Here is a 17,269-nt window from a genome sequence, read left to right as displayed (position 1 = left end):
GTGTGTGTGTCCAGACTGTGTGTATGTCTCTCCATTCTCTCGCTTCGACACACACACCACAGTTGTGTGCCCATTCTCAGTAGAACATTACAGTCCTCATAACACAAACATGTTCATGTTAACTGTGAAGGCCTTGTGTTGACACGTCTCTCCTGTGTTGTCTCTCCAGTGACCTGGAGAAGTCAGTGGAGGATATCCAGAAGGGTTCGTCTGTCAATCACAAACTGGTGACGGTTCAGGAGCTGGAGGAGAAGGCCTCACTTCTGAGGAAACTAGGAGAGACACTCACGGAGCTCAAGAGTAAGTTACTCCCTGATACACTGATCACTCACAGACACACTGACACGGTCTGATACACTGATCACTCACAGACACACTGACACGGTCTGATACACTGATCACTCATCACAGACACACTGACAGGGTCTGACCACAGAAGGCTGTTAACAGCTCGTAATAATGGCCGGAACGGAGCAAATGGAATGGCATCAAACACCTGGCAACCATGTGTTTGATGTATTTGATACCATTCCACTAATTCCGTTCCAGCCATTACCACGAGCCTGTTCTCCCCAATTAAGAGGACACCAACCTCCTGTGGGTCTGATACACTGATCACTCACAGACACACTCACACGGTCTGATACACTGCTCACTCACAGACACACTGACATGGTCTCATACACTGATCACTCACAGACACACTCACCTGGTCTGATACACTCATCACACTGTAGGCACTGACTTAGAATGTCAATCACAGACACACATCAGTCTCAAACATCCAGACATCACAATCACCACTCTCAGAATCAGACTCCCGTTGCAACTCATGAGATGTTAATATGTAGTGTCCCCTCTCTCTCCCTGTCCCCCTCCAGACCAGTTCCCCAGTCTGCAGAGTAAGATGCGGGTGGTGTTGAGGGTGGAGGTGGAAGCCGTCAAGTTCCTGAAGGAGGAGCCACACAGACTGGACGCCCTGCTGAAACGCTGCAAGAGCGTCACTGACACACTGACCACTATGCGCAGGTACGACCCAACACACTGACCACCATGTGCAGGTACGACCCAACACACTGACCACCATGTGCAGGTACGACCCAACACACCGACCTCTCTACGCAGATACGACCCAACACACTGACCACCATGTGCAGGTACGACCCAACACACCGACCTCTCTACGCAGATACGACCCAACACACTGACCACCATGTGCAGGTACGACCCAACACACCGACCTCTCTACGCAGATACGACCCAACACACTGACCACCATGCGCAGGTACGACCCAACACACTGGCCAACATGCGCAGGTACGACCCAACACACTGACCGCCATATTTATTTTATTTCACCTTTATTTAACCAGGTAGGCTAGTTGAGAACAAGTTCTCATTTGCAACTGCGACCTGGCCAAGATAAAGCATAGCAGTGTGAACAGACAACACAGAGTTACACATGGAGTAAACAATTAACAAGTCAATAACACAGTAGAAAAAAAGGGGAGTCTATATACATTGTGTGCAAAAGGCATGAGGAGGTAGGCGAATAATTACAATTTTGCAGATTAACACTGGAGTGATAAATGATCAGATGGTCATGTACAGGTAGAGATATTGGTGTGGAAAAGAGCAGAAAAGTAAATATATAAAAACAGTATGGGGATGAGGTAGGTAAAAATGGGTGGGCTATTTACCGATAGACTATGTACAGCTGCAGAGATTGGTTAGCTGCTCAGATAGCAGATGTTTGAAGTTGGTGAGGGAGATAAAAGTCTCCAACTTCAGCGATTTTTGCTATTCGTTCCAGTCACAGGCAGCAGAGAACTGGAACGAAAGGCGGCCAAATGAGGTGTTGGCTTTAGGGATGATCAGTGAGATACACCTGCTGGAGCGCGTGCTACGGATGGGTGTTGCCATCGTGACCAGTGAACTGAGATAAGGCGGAGCTTTACCAAGCCTAGACTTGTAAATGACCTGGAGCCAGTGGATCTGGCGACGAATATGTAGCGAGGGCCAGCCGACTAGAGCATACAAGTCGCAGTGGTGGGTGGTATAAGGTGCTTTAGTGACAAAACGGATGGCACTGTGATAAACTGCATCCAGTTTGCTGAGTAGAGTGTTGGAAGCTATTTTGTAGATGACATCGCCAAAGTCGAGGATCGGTAGGATAGTCAGTTTTACGAGGGTAAGTTTGGCGGCGTGAGTGAAGGAGGCTTTGTTGCGGAATAGAAAGCCGACTCTTGATTTGATTTTCGATTGGAGATGTTGGATATGAGTCTGGAAGGAGAGTTTACAGTCTAGCCAGACACCTAGGTACTTATAGATGTCCACATATTCAAGGTTGGAACCATCCAGGGTGGTGATGCTGGTCAGGCGTGCAGGTTGAAAAGCATGCATTTGGTTTTACTAGCGTTTAAGAGCAGTTGGAGGCCACAGAAGGAGTGGTGTATGGCATTGAAGCTCGTTTGGAGGTTAGATAGCACAGTGTCCAAAGACGGGCCGGAAGTATATAGAATGGTGTCGTCTGCGGTGAGGTGGATCAGGGAATCGCCCGCAGCAAGAGCAACATCATTGATATATACAGAGAAAAGAGTCGGCCCGAGAATTGAACCCTGTGGCACCCCCATAGAGACTGCCAGAGGACCGGACAGCATGCCCTCCGATTTGACACACTGAACTCTGTCTGCAAAGTAATTGGTGAACCAGGCAAGGCAGTCATCCGAAAAACCGAGGCTACTGAGTCTGCCGATAAGAATATGGTGATTGACAGAGTCGAAAGCCTTGGCAAGGTCGATGAAGACGGCTGCACAGTACTGTCTTTTATCGATGGCGGTTATGATATCGTTTAGTACCTTGAGCGTGGCTGAGGTGCACCCGTGACCGGCTCTGAAAATTGCACAGCGGAGAAGGTACGGTGGGATTTGAGATGGTCAGTGACCTGTTTGTTGACTTGGCTTTCGAAGACCTTAGATAGGCAGGGCAGGATGGATATAGGTCTGTAACAGTTTGGGTCCAGGGTGTCTCCCCCTTTGAAGAGGGGGATGACTGCGGCAGCTTTCCAATCCTTGGGGATCTCAGACGATATGAAAGAGAGGTTGAACAGGCTGGTAATAGGGGTTGCGACAATGGCGGCGGATAGTTTCAGAAATAGAGGGTCCAGATTGTCAAGCCCAGCTGACTTGTACAGGTCCAGGTTTTGCAGCTCTTTCAGAACATCTGCTATCTGGATTTGGGTAAAGGAGAACCTGGAAAGGCTTGGGTGAGTAGCTGCGGGGGGCGGAGCTGTTGGCCGAGGTTGGAGTAGCCAGGCGGAAGGCATGGCCAGCCGTTGAGAAATGCTTGTTGATGTTTTCGATAATCATGGATTTATCGGTGGTGACCGTGTTACCTAGCCTCAGTGCAGTGGGCAGCTGGGAGGAGGTGCTCTTGTTCTCCATGGACTTCACAGTGTCCCAGAACTTTTTGGAGTTGAAGCTACAGGATGCAAACTTCTGCCTGAAGAAGCTGGCCTTAGCTTTCCTGACTGACTGCGTGTATTGGTTCCTGACTTCCCTGAACAGTTGCATATCGCGGGGACTATTCGATGCTATTGCAGTCCGCCACAGGATGTTTTTGTGCTGGTCGAGGGCAGTCAGGTCTGGAGTGAACCAAGGGCTATATCTGTTCTTAGTTCTTCATTTTTTGAACGGAGCATGCTTATCTAAAATGGTGAGGAAGTTACTTTTAAAGAATGACCAGGCATCCTCAACTGACGGGATGAGGTCAATGTCCTTCCAGGATACCCGGGCCAGGTCGATTAGAAAGGCCTGCTCACAGAAGTGTTTTAGGGAGCGTTTGACAGTGATGAGGGGTGGTCGTTTGACTGCGGCTCCGTAGCGGATACAGGCAATGAGGCAGTGATCGCTGAGATCCTGGTTGAAGACAGCGGAGGTGTATTTGGAGGGCCAGTTGGTCAGGATGACGTCTTTGAGGGTGCCCTTGTTTACAGATTTAGGGTTGTACCTGGTGGGTTCCTTGATGATTTGTGTGAGATTGAGGGCATCTAGCTTAGATTGTAGGACTGCCGGGGTGTTAAGCATATCCCAGTTTAGGTCACCTAACAGAACAAACTCTGAAGCTAGATGGGGGGCGATCAATTCACAAATGGTGTCCAGGGCACAGCTGGGAGCTGAGGGGGGTCGGTTGCAGGCGGCAACAGTGAGATACTTATTTCTGGAGAGAGTAGTTTTCAAAATTAGTAGTTCGAACTGTTTGGGTATGGACCTGGAAAGTATGACATTACTTTGCAGGCTATCTCTGCAGTAGACAGCAACTCCTGCGCAGGTACAACCCAACACACTGACCGCCATGCGCAGATACAACCCAACACACTGACCACCATGCGCAGGTACGACCCAACACACTGGCCACCATGCGCAGGTACGACCCAACACACTGACAGCCATGCGCAGGTACGACCCAACACACTGACCGCCATGCGCAGGTATGACCCAACACACTGACCGCCATGCGCAGGTACGACACAGCACACTGACCGCCATGCGCAGGTATGACCCAACACACTGACCAGTGACCACCTTTCGCAGGTAGGCTACAGCCCACCACACACTGACCATCATTGAAACATCGACACCGATCCAACGTCACAGGTACCTGAACGATGTGTAACTCAAGAGTCTGCATTGTCTAGCCACAGCCCATCAGCACTGAACACATACTGGCCGATATACAGACGTTACTGGCATCGCCTGACACTGGCTGTGTTTGTGTGGTCAGGCAAGTGAACGAGGGTGTATGGAAGAAGCAGGAGGACTTCCCCAAGCACAGCAGTGAGGACTTCTGTAAGAGTTCTGACTTTGACAAGCCCACCAGCCCCCCTCTCAACCTCAGTGACCTGAGGGGCGGCAGCAGCCTGTCTAACTGGAGCCCCCACTCCAGCCACAGTCACGGTCATGGACACAGCCACCCCTCCTCTGGCCCTCACAGGGACACTCATCCCCCTGTGCCTCACAAGGGCCGGGCCCTGGAAGAGCTGGCCAACCGCGCTGCCGCTGATAAGGCTGTGTCTGTGGAGGTTCGACTGGTAAGGAACCCTTCTGTTACTCCGTTCTAGTTTTTAGTCTGTAGTTGTCCTGGTCTAGCATTGGTATGATGATACGGTATGTATAGGTTTTGGAGGAGAGTGTGCGTAGGCATGAGTGAGTCTACAAGTGTGGATGTCTGCACATGTGTGAGTGAGTGTCAGTGCATTCTGCTGAGGGGAGGAAGGCTCATAATAAGAGCTGGAACGAAGCGAATGCAATGGTATCAAACACACAGAGTCACATGTTTGATGTGTTTGATACCATTCCACTGATTCCACTCCAGTCATTACCACAAGACCGTCCTCCCCAATTAAGGTGCCACCAACCTCGTGTGTGTGTGTGTGTGTGTGTGTGTGTGTGTGTGTGTGTGTGTGTGTGTGTGTGTGTGTGTGTGTGTGTGTGTGTGTGTGTGTGTGTGTGTGTGTGTGTGTGTGTCTGTGTGTGTCTGTGTGTGAATACAATAACCCTCCCTGTGCTATATCTCTCTATGGTTCCCCAGGCAGCAGAGCGGGACTGGGAGGAGAAACGGGCCAGTCTGACCCAGTACAGTGCTCAAGACATCAACCGTCTGCTGGAGGAGACCCAGGCTGAGCTGATGAAGGCCATCCCAGACCTGGACTTTGCCGCCAAGCAGATCAACAAGCCCTCCTCCAACACACCCTCCCAGTCTCAGATCACCCAGAGTGGGGGAGGGACCCCAGATCACCGCCCTACCAAGCCCCAGCACGCCACACACAAGCTCTCGGGGAAGGAACCTGGCTCCAGACGTGGTTCTGGTAAGGATACATCAGACCTCTCCTTACCCAACAGAGGTAACAGTAGACCAGTTTTGATGTACTGATGGGCAGCAGTGTTTTGTCACATACTCAGCTCCTGAATGTGTCAGTGTCGGCTGTGGTGCCCGTATGAATGTACTGTGTCTGGTTCTCTAACGGGTGCCCATGGTACTGCCCTGCCTGCCACAGATGCAGAGCAGTTGACAGTGACTCGCTATCGTACAGAGAAGCCCTCGAAGTCGCCCCCTCCCCCACCACCTCGACGCAGCTTCCCATCATCCCCGGCTGGACTGATCACCCGCAGCGGAGAGACCCTTATCCCCGGCAAGAGCATGAAGGTGACAGAGCATGAGGCATGGATGTATATTCACACACACACGCACACACACACATCCTGCCTAGTTTCTGATCTCCACTATGTATGTGTGTAAAAGTCGGAGGCGGAGGAGGCAGAAGCACAGAAGCCCCATGTGAAGCTGCGACGGACGGTGTCTGAAAACCCGCGTCCTGCGTCCACCCCTCCCACCATCGCCTCTGGAGACAAGGAGGAGGGAGAGGAGGACAAGATCGCTGCTGAACTGGAGGTACTGGTATACCAGCTTCGGAAATAGTGGATTAATAGTGTTTGCAGAGTTGATATAGTATTCATAGAAGTAGTCCCTGAAGGGTTTTAGGTAAGGGGAATGGGAAATGTTGCTGAGAAACGACACTTCCTCCGCTTCCCTAATTTTGCCGAGAGCTTGTAGCTACACACACACACCCAGACACACACACACACACTCACACTGTTGTAGGCCTCATTAGCTGGCTGCTTGGTGTGTTGGAGAGCATGGTCAGGTCAAAGCAGCAGGTGCCATATGTTCTCCACACCCCAGGCCTCCTCACTGGGACAGAGAGTCCATTCACTGTGGGTCCAGATTACTGCTGATCACACAGCTTAGTCACACACACACACAGCGTGTCACCCAGAGCTCACAGACCAACCCAGCCTGGCCACGTGGACCCAAATGAAGCGTTGAGTTGTGTGATTGTCTTTCGTATGTCCAACAATACATTGGACTGATAATTTTTTTACTGTCATTTTTGATAGACCAGTTATGATAATTGATCTTGATATTATGGATAACGTATCCTAATTTAACCATTATTTACATTACTTCAACTGTCCCCTCCCCTCCCTCCTACCCTCCCCCCTGTCAGCTGTTTCAGAGAGCCCCCATCAGGCTCAGCCACCCCCCTCCCCTGTCCCTGTCCATTTCCCCCCGCAGCAGGACCAGCGTGCCCCCCTCCAGCCTCGACCTATGGCCCCCAGGGGCCCTGTGCACCAAGGTAACACCCTCCCTGACCTCGCGAGGGCTTGTGTGGACTGCTGCTTCCTGAGCCTGCCCTCACCTTCCTCCTCGCCCTCCTTCCTCCTCGAACTAACACTTCCACCCCTCTACCCCCTACCTCAAATACACACACCCATGTTCCATCCCTGATCTCTACACCCTTCCCAGAGTGCACAGTCCCATCCTCACCTTTTATCTCTATCTGCAGGGTGCTCTCCACAGGGTCTCCTGTCAAACACAGCAGCTGGTCACCAGCACACAGAATGTACACTGACCCTATTCTGCTTGGTGCTGTAGGGAAAATAAAGGAGTTTGTACTATTGTTTTAAATGCAGCCCTTTGGTCCAGCACTCCCCCTTGTTCTACACTACCAGCACACACCCCAAAACACACTGTCTTCAGACGACACACACACCCTATACCAACACACACTCACTCCCTGATGGAGTGATCACTCTTCCTTACACACAAACACTCCAGTTACTAGTCTCTCTCTGTGTTGGTTGCAGTGCTCTGAAGTGTGTGTGCGTGTGTGTGTGTGTGTGTGTGTGTGTACACTTGTGAAACTCTAAACTGTCTACCAGCTGTCTAGAGCATCGTTGGACTGCTCTGGCCTACAGTGGAAGCAGGGCAGCTCAGAATGCATACTGGCATCACACTCACAGGTTAGTGCCCTAATGAGAAGTATTTTAGAACCAGTCAATTACCATTACACTGTTTAGAAAACAATCCTATTTTATCTTATTGAATGTATGCTGGAATATGAATTCTATTCACCCATTCTGTTTAACAGGCACAGAGCACAGCCCTTCCTGGTCCGTCCTTCTCTCCTGTCCCCCGGATCGTGCCGACAGAGTGCGTGTCAGTTTCACCCTCTCCCTCAGAAGGCTTTGTCAGAGACTTGACACAGGACCATCAGATGTCCCCAACAGTGAACCCGTCCCAGAGCCAGACTGCTCCTCCCCAGACATCCCCCAAGATCCAGGAGGTCTCTAAGGGGAAGGATCCCGTCAGCCAGCCCCAGAGGAAGCTCTCTCGGCGGGGGGAGCTGAGAATCCTGGAGTCCTTTGAGAAGGAGGAAGAGAGGGAGGAGAGAGAAGAGCTGTCCTTGGTGCTGACTGAGCTGGGGGTGATGGTGATGTCACCCTCGGAGGCTCAGAAGCTCAGCAGGACCTGGGGAGAGGCTCTACAGACACTCACCATCCCACCTCAGCCTTCAGAGGGAAGCACTGAAATACGTCTGTGTGGGGCTCCACTACTGGTATTCTTCAGAGAGATTGTGACGGTCAGAGAGGCCTACAGGAAGCTGCAGTTACTGCTGGGCAGGGAGGAGGACACAGGGTCATCCAATGTGGTCCCCAAGCCTAGAGCAGGATCTTCTCACAGCAGCCTGAGCAGTAGCCCCAGTACCCTGGGCTCCAGGATAACTCTCTCCCCTGAGCAGCAGGACTCTCTGAGAGAGGTTCTGAGGAGAGGGGTGGAGACAGGGGCCAGGAACCTGACACTCCCTCACAACACTGGAATAAAGAGCATTCTTGCCACCCTTCCGGAGCCCAGTCAGGACTCTGCAGAAGCAGCAGTGAAACCCAATGGGTCTGCAGGTTGTGAGGAGAGCCAGGCCAGGGAAGAACAGGGGCCGAACCCCTGGAAGCAGGGAGAGGACATTAGGAGCAGCACCTACAGGAGGCTGGACAGCCTGGATGAAACCATCCGCGAGCTGGAGAACACCCTGCTGGAGCTCAGTGGCCACCCCACCACAGTGCACCTCTCCCCTGCCACTGACACTGCCTTGTCAGAGGCTCCAGACCCAGCCCAGATGCCTGGCACCAGCACCCCAGAGACCAAGAAGCCCCCAGTCCCACCCAAGCCCAAACCCTCCTACACTCCTGCCACGATGACCAAGGTCTATAACGTGCACCCCGGCATAGACTCTGCTCTTTAGAGGGCATGCACTCACTTCTCTCTATCCTCTTCTGTCTTTTTGGCTTTAAGTGTTGGGGTTGCTGTTTCTGCTGAAGCTGAGGCTTTATCTCGTCTTCCTCCTATTGACTTCAGAGGGAATGTGACAGCACATAAATGACCAACCTCACATGGAGTTATACCTCACACCTCCGTTGAACCTCTCAACCTGCCTGTTCCCACATAAGGGGGTCGTCTGCTCCCTGTGAAAACGGGTAGATTTTGGCAGTCCAAAGGCTTTAAATCTTAAATCTGTTCAACTCAAAGGGGCCTGCGGCAGATGCTCTCCTTCTCTGTACTTTGATTAGTTATGTGGTGCTACTGTCGACTTGGAGACGGGTTGCTCATTGTATTTTTCATTGATCTTCTGTTTCTACTCTGTAAACCAGGGCAAGTCCAATCTCTGCTGCAATAAACTGTCGTTTCTCTTTTTCTCTCCCCTCTTTATTCCCCCCCACCTCTCTTCACGTCTTTGTCTTCTCTTTGTCCTTTGCTGCTTCTCTCGTCTCTGTAATCAATTAGCAGTTACCTGCATCATCAACTATTATGGCTTTACCTTGAACTTTCTTTCGGCTTATCGACAAAAACGAAATGTCGAGGCTTGTTTACAAATTGGCCTGAAACTGAATACAGACACACACTGTTGTTTTCATTATCCCATGGTAAATCATTAGCATAGGGCAGACCAGACCTCGGGGGGCTCATTGCATGCTGGGAGTCGGAGTTTTGTCATTTCACCTTTAGGGTCAACGCTCCTTGTAAAGCTCCCAAAATGAAGTACATGGTTGAGTAATGCTGATAGATAGACTCAGAGACAGAGAGGTGAAGAGGTAGACTGTAGCATGGACCACCATGTTGTCTCAGTGTGTACATGGACTTTCATTCAGTCCAACTGCAGTGGAGTGCCAAGCTACAGTGGGGCTGACTGTCAGGGACTGTTTCTCCTCACGGCCGTTCAGCTGGAGAAACAGGTCCCGTGGGCTTGACGTGGGGTTGGTGTGGAGTTGCAGCGTTTTCACACCTTGTTGCATCACTCTCAGTACTGTAACCACCACTGCCTATGACTGGGTCTCATTAGGCCAATCAGATCCTTCACCCAGGTTCCCTGCTCTACCCCTGAATGATTCATATTAGCATACCATACTGGGCGCTCAGTCTCCTGTAATCAAATGCACTGCCTTTCCTCTTAGCCAATGTGCGTGTGTGGAGGGGGTTGGGGAGTATATAGGATGTGCGCGTGTTGGAGCGAGTGAGTGCGCATTTGCTTTTGGTTGAGCCGACGGCATCACATGATGGATCCCCTGGTGCAGCCACGCTACACACACACCACTTTGAATTTTCCATTTCCATATTCACCTGTTTGTCAGATCTTCTGCAGCCAGTGTGTAATGATGTAGTGAAAGTCAGTGGGGCGGATAGCAGGGAGGTGTTTCAGCGAGGGCTAGAGTGAGGACCCTGATCTTAGGGCTTTCAGCAGCCGGCGGGGGTACTGGGTGAGAGCTTCTATTGAGTTGGTTTATGTCTGATTAAAAGGACTGAAATGTAAATCTGTTCGTCCTCTGTGACACTAATACTCACATCTCTTCCCTCTTCTCCTCTCCTTGTCTCCTTCTCCAGGGAGGCAACAGCTCTTCAGCTGTGGGTAAAGTCCACTCCTCGGCTGCCTCCAGACTGAAGCACCTGCAGCAGAGCGGCACAGAGAAGACCAAAACTGGCAAGAGGGAAGACTTCCTCAAGGGCCAGCAGCAGGTACTGTATTCTAGTGCGACTGATCATCTACTACTGACTGCCCCTAACTGACCCCGCACCTCCATCTTCTGCACAAGGTAGCCTATTCCACTGTTGTACTAGTGTACCTCCATATCTTGGTGTGACTTCTTAATCCATGGACCGTCGATGGTTTAGCCAGAGCCAATAGTACTACTAGGGTCTTGTTTGATAAAGGGGATATAGATAGTGTATGGAATAGATAGTGTAGTGCACCAGGGCACCTGAAGGTTTTGGAGGATGTTGGGTTATAAGTTGGGAGATGCAAGGGGACCCAGGGGAGACGGGGAAATGGAACTGATCAGCCGTGTCAGAACAAAGTCGAGCTGAGAGAGAACTTTCTTCTCTGGTGCAGGCAGGAGTCATGTCAATGAAATAAGCTTTAATGTCAATGTTATTTGAAAAATACCGGAGCACTGAAGTGCACCTAAACCCCCTCTCCACGCTAAAAATACTTTGATTGGGAATTCAGAGAGGGAGTCATTCATGTGGAGAGAGTGTGTGTGTGTGTGTGTGTGTGTGTGTGTGTGTGTGTGTGTGTGTGTGTGTGTGTGTGTGTGTGTGTGTGTGTGTGTGTGTGTGTGTGTGTGTGTGTGTGTGTGTGTGTGTGTGTGTGTGTGTGTGTGTGTGTGTGTGTGAGAGAGAAAAGTTATACACACATACACAGTGTGTTATGAGACTGGGCTGACTAGTAGCTGTATAGGTAAACATGGGAGAAATCTCTAATTCCCTTGTCTCCCAATGTAGGCTGAGGCTAATCAGTAACCAGTTGTGTCAGTGCAATCACTGATTATTCAATATGAAGAGCAAAGTGCTTCCCCCCCAGTGTGCTCCCTTCAGCTCTCGCTCGCTTTCTCTCTCTCCCTCTGTTTTATTCACTCACTCCTTCCTTACTGCCCAATCTTTTTCATCCCTATTATTCCCTGTTCTCTCAATTTTGCTATCTCTCTTTCCCCACCTCTGTCTTCCTCTCTCTCCCCCTGTGTGTCTCTCTCCCCCTACCTCTGTCTTCCTCTCTCTCCCCCTGTGTATCTCTCTTTCCCCACCTCTGTCTTCCTCTCTCTCCCCCTGTGTATCTCTCTTTCCCCACCTCTGTCTTCCTCTCTCTCCCCTGTGTGTCTCTCTCCCCTACCTCTGTCTTCCTCTCTCTCCCCCTGTGTATCTCTCTTTCCCCACCTCTGTCTTCCCTCTCTCCCCCTGTGTGTCTCTCTCCCCTACCTCTGTCTTCCTCTCTCCCCCTGTGTATCTCTCTTTCCCCACCTCTGTCTTCCTCTCTCTCCCCCTGTGTATCTCTCTTTCCCCACCTCTGTCTTCCTCTCTCTCCCACTGTGTATCTCTCTTTCCCCACCTCTGTCTTCCTCTCTCTCCCCTGTGTATCTCTCTTTCCCCACCTCTGTCTTCCTCTCTCTCCCCTGTGTATCTCTCTTTCCCCACCTCTGTCTTCCTCTCTCTCCCCTGTGTATCTCTCTCCCCCACCTCTGTCTTCCTCTCTCTCCCCTGTGTATCTCTCTTTCCCCACCTCTGTCTTCCTCTCTCTCCCCTTGTGTATCTCTTTCCCCACCTCTGTCTTCCTCTCTCTCCCCCTGTGTATCTCTTTCCCCACCTCTGTCTTCCTCTCTCCCCCTGTGTGTCTCTCTTTCCCCACCTCTGTCTTCCTCTCTCTCCCCCTGTGTGTCTCTCTCCCCTACCTTTGTCTTCCTCTCTCTCCCCCTGTGTGTCTCTCTTTCCCCACCTCTGTCTTCCTCTCTCTCCCCCTGTGTATCTCTCTTTCCCCACCTCTGTCTTTCTCTGTCTCCCCCTGTGTGTCTCTCTTTCCCCACCTCTGTCATCCTCTCTCTCCCCCTGTGTCTCTCTCCCCCTACCTCTGTCTTCCTCTCTCTCCCCTGTGTGTCTCTCTTTCCCCACCTCTGTCTTCCTCTCTCTCCCCCTGTGTGTCTCTCTTTCCCCACCTCTGTCTTCCTCTCTCTCCCCCTGTGTGTCTCTTTCCCCACCTCTGTCTTCCTCTCTCTACCCCTGTGTATCTCTCTTTCCCCACCTCTGTCTTCCTCTCTCTCCCCCTGTGTGTCTCTCTTTCCCCACCTCTGTCTTCCTCTCTCTCCCCCTGTGTATCTCTTTCCCCACCTCTGTCTTCCTCTCTCTCCCCCTGTGTATCGCTCTTTCCCCACCTCTGTCTTCCTCTCTCTCCCCCTGTGTGTCTCTCTTCCCCACCTCTGTCTTCCTCTCTCTCCCCCTGTGTATCTCTCTTTCCCCACCTCTGTCTTCCTCTCTCTCCCCCTGTGTGTCTATCTTTTCCCACCTCTGTCTTTCTCTGTCTCCCCCTGTGTGTCTCTCTTTCCCCACCTCTGTCATCCTCTCTCTCCCCCTGTGTCTCTCTCCCCCTACCTCTGTCTTCCTCTCTCCCCCTGTGTATCTCTCTTTCCCCACCTCTGTCTTCCTCTCTCTCCCCCTGTGTGTCTCTCTTTCCCCACCTCTGTCTTCCTCTCTCTCCCCCTGTGTGTCTCTTTCCCCACCTCTGTCTTCCTCTCTCTACCCCTGGGTATCTCTCTTTCCCCACCTCTGTCTTCTCTCTCTCCCCTGTGTGTCTCTCTTTCCCCACCTCTGTCTTCCCTCTCTCCCCCTGTGTATCTCTCTTTCCCCACCTCTGTCTTCCTCTCTCTCCCCTGTGTATCACTCTTTCCCCACCTCTGTCTTCCTCTCTCTCCCCCTGTGTGTCTCTCTTCCCCCACCTCTGTCTTCCTCTCTCTCCCCCTGTGTATCTCTCTTTCCCCACCTCTGTCTTCCTCTCTCTCCCCCTGTGTGTCTCTCTTTCCCCACCTCTGTCTTCCTCTCTCTCCCCCTGTGTATCTCTCTTTCCCCACCTCTGTCTTCCTCTCTCTCCCCCTGTGTATCTCTCTTTCCCCACCTCTGTCTTCCTCTCTCTCCCCCTGTGTGTATCTCTTTCCCCACCTCTGTCTTCCTCTCTCTCCCCCTGTGTGTCTCTTTCCCCACCTCTGTCTTCCTCTCTCTACCCCTGTGTATCTCTCTTTCCCCACCTCTGTCTTCCTCTCTCTCCCCCTGTGTGTCTCTCTTTCCCCACCTCTGTCTTCCTCTCTCTCCCCCTGTGTATCTCTCTTTCCCCACCTCTGTCTTCCTCTCTCTCCCCCTGTGTATCTCTCTTTCCCCACCTCTGTCTTCCTCTCTCTCCCCCTGTGTGTCTCTCTTCCCCCACCTCTGTCTTCCTCTCTCTCCCCCTGTGTATCTCTCTTTCCCCACCTCTGTCTTCCTCTCTCTCCCCCTGGGTGTCTCTCTTTCCCCACCTTTATCTTTCTCTCTCTCCCCCTGTGTCTCTTGTTCCCTCCCTCTGCTTCCCTGTTTCTGGAAAGCTGTAGGGGTGGAGCGGCCTCCTTCTAGCCCACTGAGAGGAAAATGAATCCCATTATTTCAGTATGAGGACACAGGATCTCAGCGTGCTCCCTTTGTCCACAGACTGTTGCAAACAATTACATTGAAAACAGGCTGTGTGAAAACACTATCCCCTCGCCCAAAGAAGGAAAGATGTTCAAAACAATCTCTCTCAGAGTCGGCACCAAGACATAAGTTAAGATAGCGCCAACAACAACAGTAACAAAGACATTACGATACCCATTTCAGAGAATTTTGAATCAACATATGACTTCAGTCGAGGAAGTCAATCTCCCCACTACTCAATGACAGACAGCAGGCTGTTTGTATTGGCATAACATGCAATGGATGTCTGTCTTCTCTCATTACCCCACCTCAACACTGTCAGATGCCCATCCACCCACCATTTTAATTGACCCATAGAGCTTTAAGGTGCCCCCCCTACTTTCAACACTCCCATAGAGTTATACGTTAGTTTCCCCACTCCTATAGAGTTGTAAGTTAGTAACCCCACTCCTATAGAGTTGTAAGTTAGTAACCCCACTCCTATAGAGTTGTAAGTTAGTAGCCCCACTCCTATAGAGTTGTAAGTTAGTTGTCCCCTTCCTATAGAGTTGTAAGTTAGTTGTCCCCCTCCCATGGAGTTGTAAGTTAGTGACCCCACTCCTATAGAGTTGTAAGTTAGTAACCGCACTCCTATAGAGTTGTAAGTTAGTAGCCCCACTCCTATAGAGTTGTAAGTTAGTTTCCCCACTCCTATAGAGTTGTAAGTTAGTTTCCCCACTCCTATAGAGTTGTAAGTTAGTTTCCCCACTCCTATAGAGTTGTAAGTTAGTTTCCCCACTCCTATAGAGTTGTAAGTTAGTTTCCCCACTCCTATAGAGTTGTAAGTTAGTTTCCCCACTCCTATAGAGTTGTAAGTTAGTTTCCCCACTCCTATAGAGTTGTAAGTTAGTTTCCCCACTCCTATAGAGTTGTAAGTTAGTAGCCCCACTCCTATAGAGTTGTAAGTTAGTTTCCCCACTCCTATAGAGTTGTAAGTTAGTAACCCCACTCCTATAGAGTTGTAAGTTAGTAGCCCCACTCCTATAGAGTTGTAAGTTAGTAACCCCACATCACTCTTTCCTTTCATCTTCCTATCTTTTCTCTGTTTGTCTCTTTTCTGCTTATGTCCTCGGTGGTGTTATGAATTGACGTTATTGGTGGTGCGAAAGTTTTCATATTTGTGTTATCTTTCTGTACTGTGTGTTATCTGTATGTCTGTGTGTTATCTGTATGTCTGTGTGTTATCTGTATGTCTGTGTGTTATCTGTCTGTACTGTGTGTTATCTGTATGTCTGTGTGTGTGGGAGACTGAACGGTGCATTGTGAGATGATACTCAGTGCCGTTGTGCCCGCGCTTGTTGTTAGGCACTGCTACAGTACCAGGAGACGTCAGAGCGTTCCAGGGGCGAGAGGATTTTAAAAAAATCACTGAGCTGTTATAAGAACAGACAGTTCAAAGCCACCATTTCGCTCCGTCGGCCTTTGGCGCAGATCAAGGAAGACATGACAATGTGAATCATTTTCATACCACAATCCTCGATTTCCATTTCCCATTTCGCTTCTTATTACTTCTGGCTGTGAAGCAGGCTAGTCAAGCAGGGGGCGGTAAAGGCCAGTCCCACGACACAGTCTTTTGGCAGGCAGCTCTGAGCTTCCGGAGATGAGAGGAGGCTATCTTACTGCACTAAGAGAGCGGAATAAATGTTGCGGTGGCCAGGCTTTAGAGAGATTGTGTCCTCAGGCAGAAGGAACAGGCCATCTCCCTCGGGGCAGACAGCAGCGCCAGAGTTACTGCAGCACCAGCCAACACAGCAGGTTAAAGCCTCACAGGCCACACAACACGGACCTGCTGTCCAACCAACCACACAGACCGAATCCCCTCTGTCTCCACACTAACACCCTCCAACCACTCAACATGCAGGGCAGAGTAGAAACCTCTCAGAAATAGCGAGTTGCCTTTATTCGGAACATTGTAGAAGAGAACTTTTGACATATCTATGTACGAGAGTTATTCAAGAGCAAATTATTTGCTATCCTGGATTTAATCAAAGTCACCTCTAAATAAACGATGACCTTCGGTATAAAACCTGGTATGCAGAGTTATTGCTCTCTCCCAGTGTCTGTCTGACTGATACAGAGTTGGGATAGTCACATCAGACTCTTCCTCTTCCTCTTCCTCTCATCCCCCAGCCACAAGCACAGATGTCTAGACAGGTGTCATCAGCCAGTGGCACCGATGTAGGACTGATCACAGAGTAGGGGACCCTCACACACTCGTGCTCTGGCATAGCTCTGTTAGCGTTTGGCACTGCCTGTCTTGTGCCCATGCCCTGGCACTGCCACTCGCCTCCAGCCATCCTCTATGAGAGAGACTGAATGCTGGCAGACGGCATTTACAGAGAATACACCCCCTGTACTGTATAATGTGTACAGCCCGACCAAAATGTCTCACTGCCAACACAGCGCCATCTACTGGTGTACTCCAGCATCACACAAAGGGGAATATGCGTGATGCTGTTCATTTAATGTGTTTTGCATTTTTAATGACTCGGATGTCCATTAAAAATACACTTCTGTTACATTTTCACTTCAGACTGTTGGTATCATAATACAAAAAAAAGATGTAATGTCCCATTCTGTGTATTTGGCACTCTTGGCTAGCATCAACATCAGCTGATACTAACCTGAATTTCCTGTGTTTGTCTCTTGTTTTCATCTCACCCCTCCTCCCTCACACCCCACCTCTCACCCCTACTCCCTCACCCCACCCTGCCTGTGCCCCTCTACACCACCTGGTCCTGGGGCGCCACCACCACCTCACCCACCACCCTGTCACCTGTGTGATCCTCCTGGGCCATACTGTACCACCCGGCCCACCCCTCCACCTGCGCCTCTGTGACCTCTGACCCTGCACAGTGAG

The 17,269-nt window shown here is 50.7% G+C and overlaps 1 protein-coding gene and 1 long non-coding RNA gene across 24 annotated transcripts in view; one reads left to right on the top strand and one right to left on the bottom strand.

Annotated features, from left to right (window-relative positions):
- Window positions 1-17,269, top strand: part of srcin1a (SRC kinase signaling inhibitor 1a) — a 113,913-nt gene that overhangs the window by 90,822 nt on the left and 5,822 nt on the right. For 5 of the 6 annotated variants that reach the window (XM_052490908.1, XM_052490912.1, XM_052490911.1 and 2 more), the window contains 10 exons: window positions 170-300; window positions 882-1,029; window positions 4,783-5,089; window positions 5,590-5,866; window positions 6,056-6,204; window positions 6,301-6,450; window positions 7,067-7,195; window positions 7,782-7,862; window positions 7,991-9,100; window positions 10,774-10,905. In XM_052490908.1, the coding sequence (XP_052346868.1) occupies window positions 170-300; window positions 882-1,029; window positions 4,783-5,089; window positions 5,590-5,866; window positions 6,056-6,204; window positions 6,301-6,450; window positions 7,067-7,195; window positions 7,782-7,862; window positions 7,991-9,100; window positions 10,774-10,905 (2,614 nt within the window). The remainder of the gene's footprint in view (window positions 1-169; window positions 301-881; window positions 1,030-4,782; window positions 5,090-5,589; window positions 5,867-6,055; window positions 6,205-6,300; window positions 6,451-7,066; window positions 7,196-7,781; window positions 7,863-7,990; window positions 9,101-10,773; window positions 10,906-17,269) is intronic. The other variant, XM_052490914.1, reaches the window with a different exon arrangement.
- LOC127914489 (uncharacterized) lies at window positions 11,925-14,380 on the bottom strand. Of its 18 annotated transcripts, none has more exons than XR_008088558.1 (5): window positions 13,912-14,380; window positions 13,650-13,737; window positions 13,348-13,391; window positions 12,829-12,872; window positions 12,660-12,699 (listed from the first exon to the last, which is right to left on the bottom strand). It is a non-coding gene; the product is annotated as an uncharacterized LOC127914489 (long non-coding RNA). The 18 variants fall into 18 exon arrangements; XR_008088554.1 differs by lacking the exons at window positions 12,660-12,699; window positions 12,829-12,872 and adding exons at window positions 12,717-12,785; window positions 12,959-13,002; XR_008088545.1 differs by lacking the exons at window positions 12,660-12,699; window positions 12,829-12,872; window positions 13,348-13,391; window positions 13,650-13,737 and adding exons at window positions 11,929-12,013; window positions 13,132-13,175; window positions 13,606-13,649 and having other exon boundaries at window positions 13,870-14,380.

This window comes from Oncorhynchus keta, chromosome 32 (assembly GCF_023373465.1).
Source record: "Oncorhynchus keta strain PuntledgeMale-10-30-2019 chromosome 32, Oket_V2, whole genome shotgun sequence".
NCBI classification, from domain to species: domain Eukaryota; kingdom Metazoa; phylum Chordata; class Actinopteri; order Salmoniformes; family Salmonidae; genus Oncorhynchus; species Oncorhynchus keta.
Note: the sequence above shows the minus strand (reverse complement) of the source record. Positions and strands in the feature narration are given on the sequence as shown.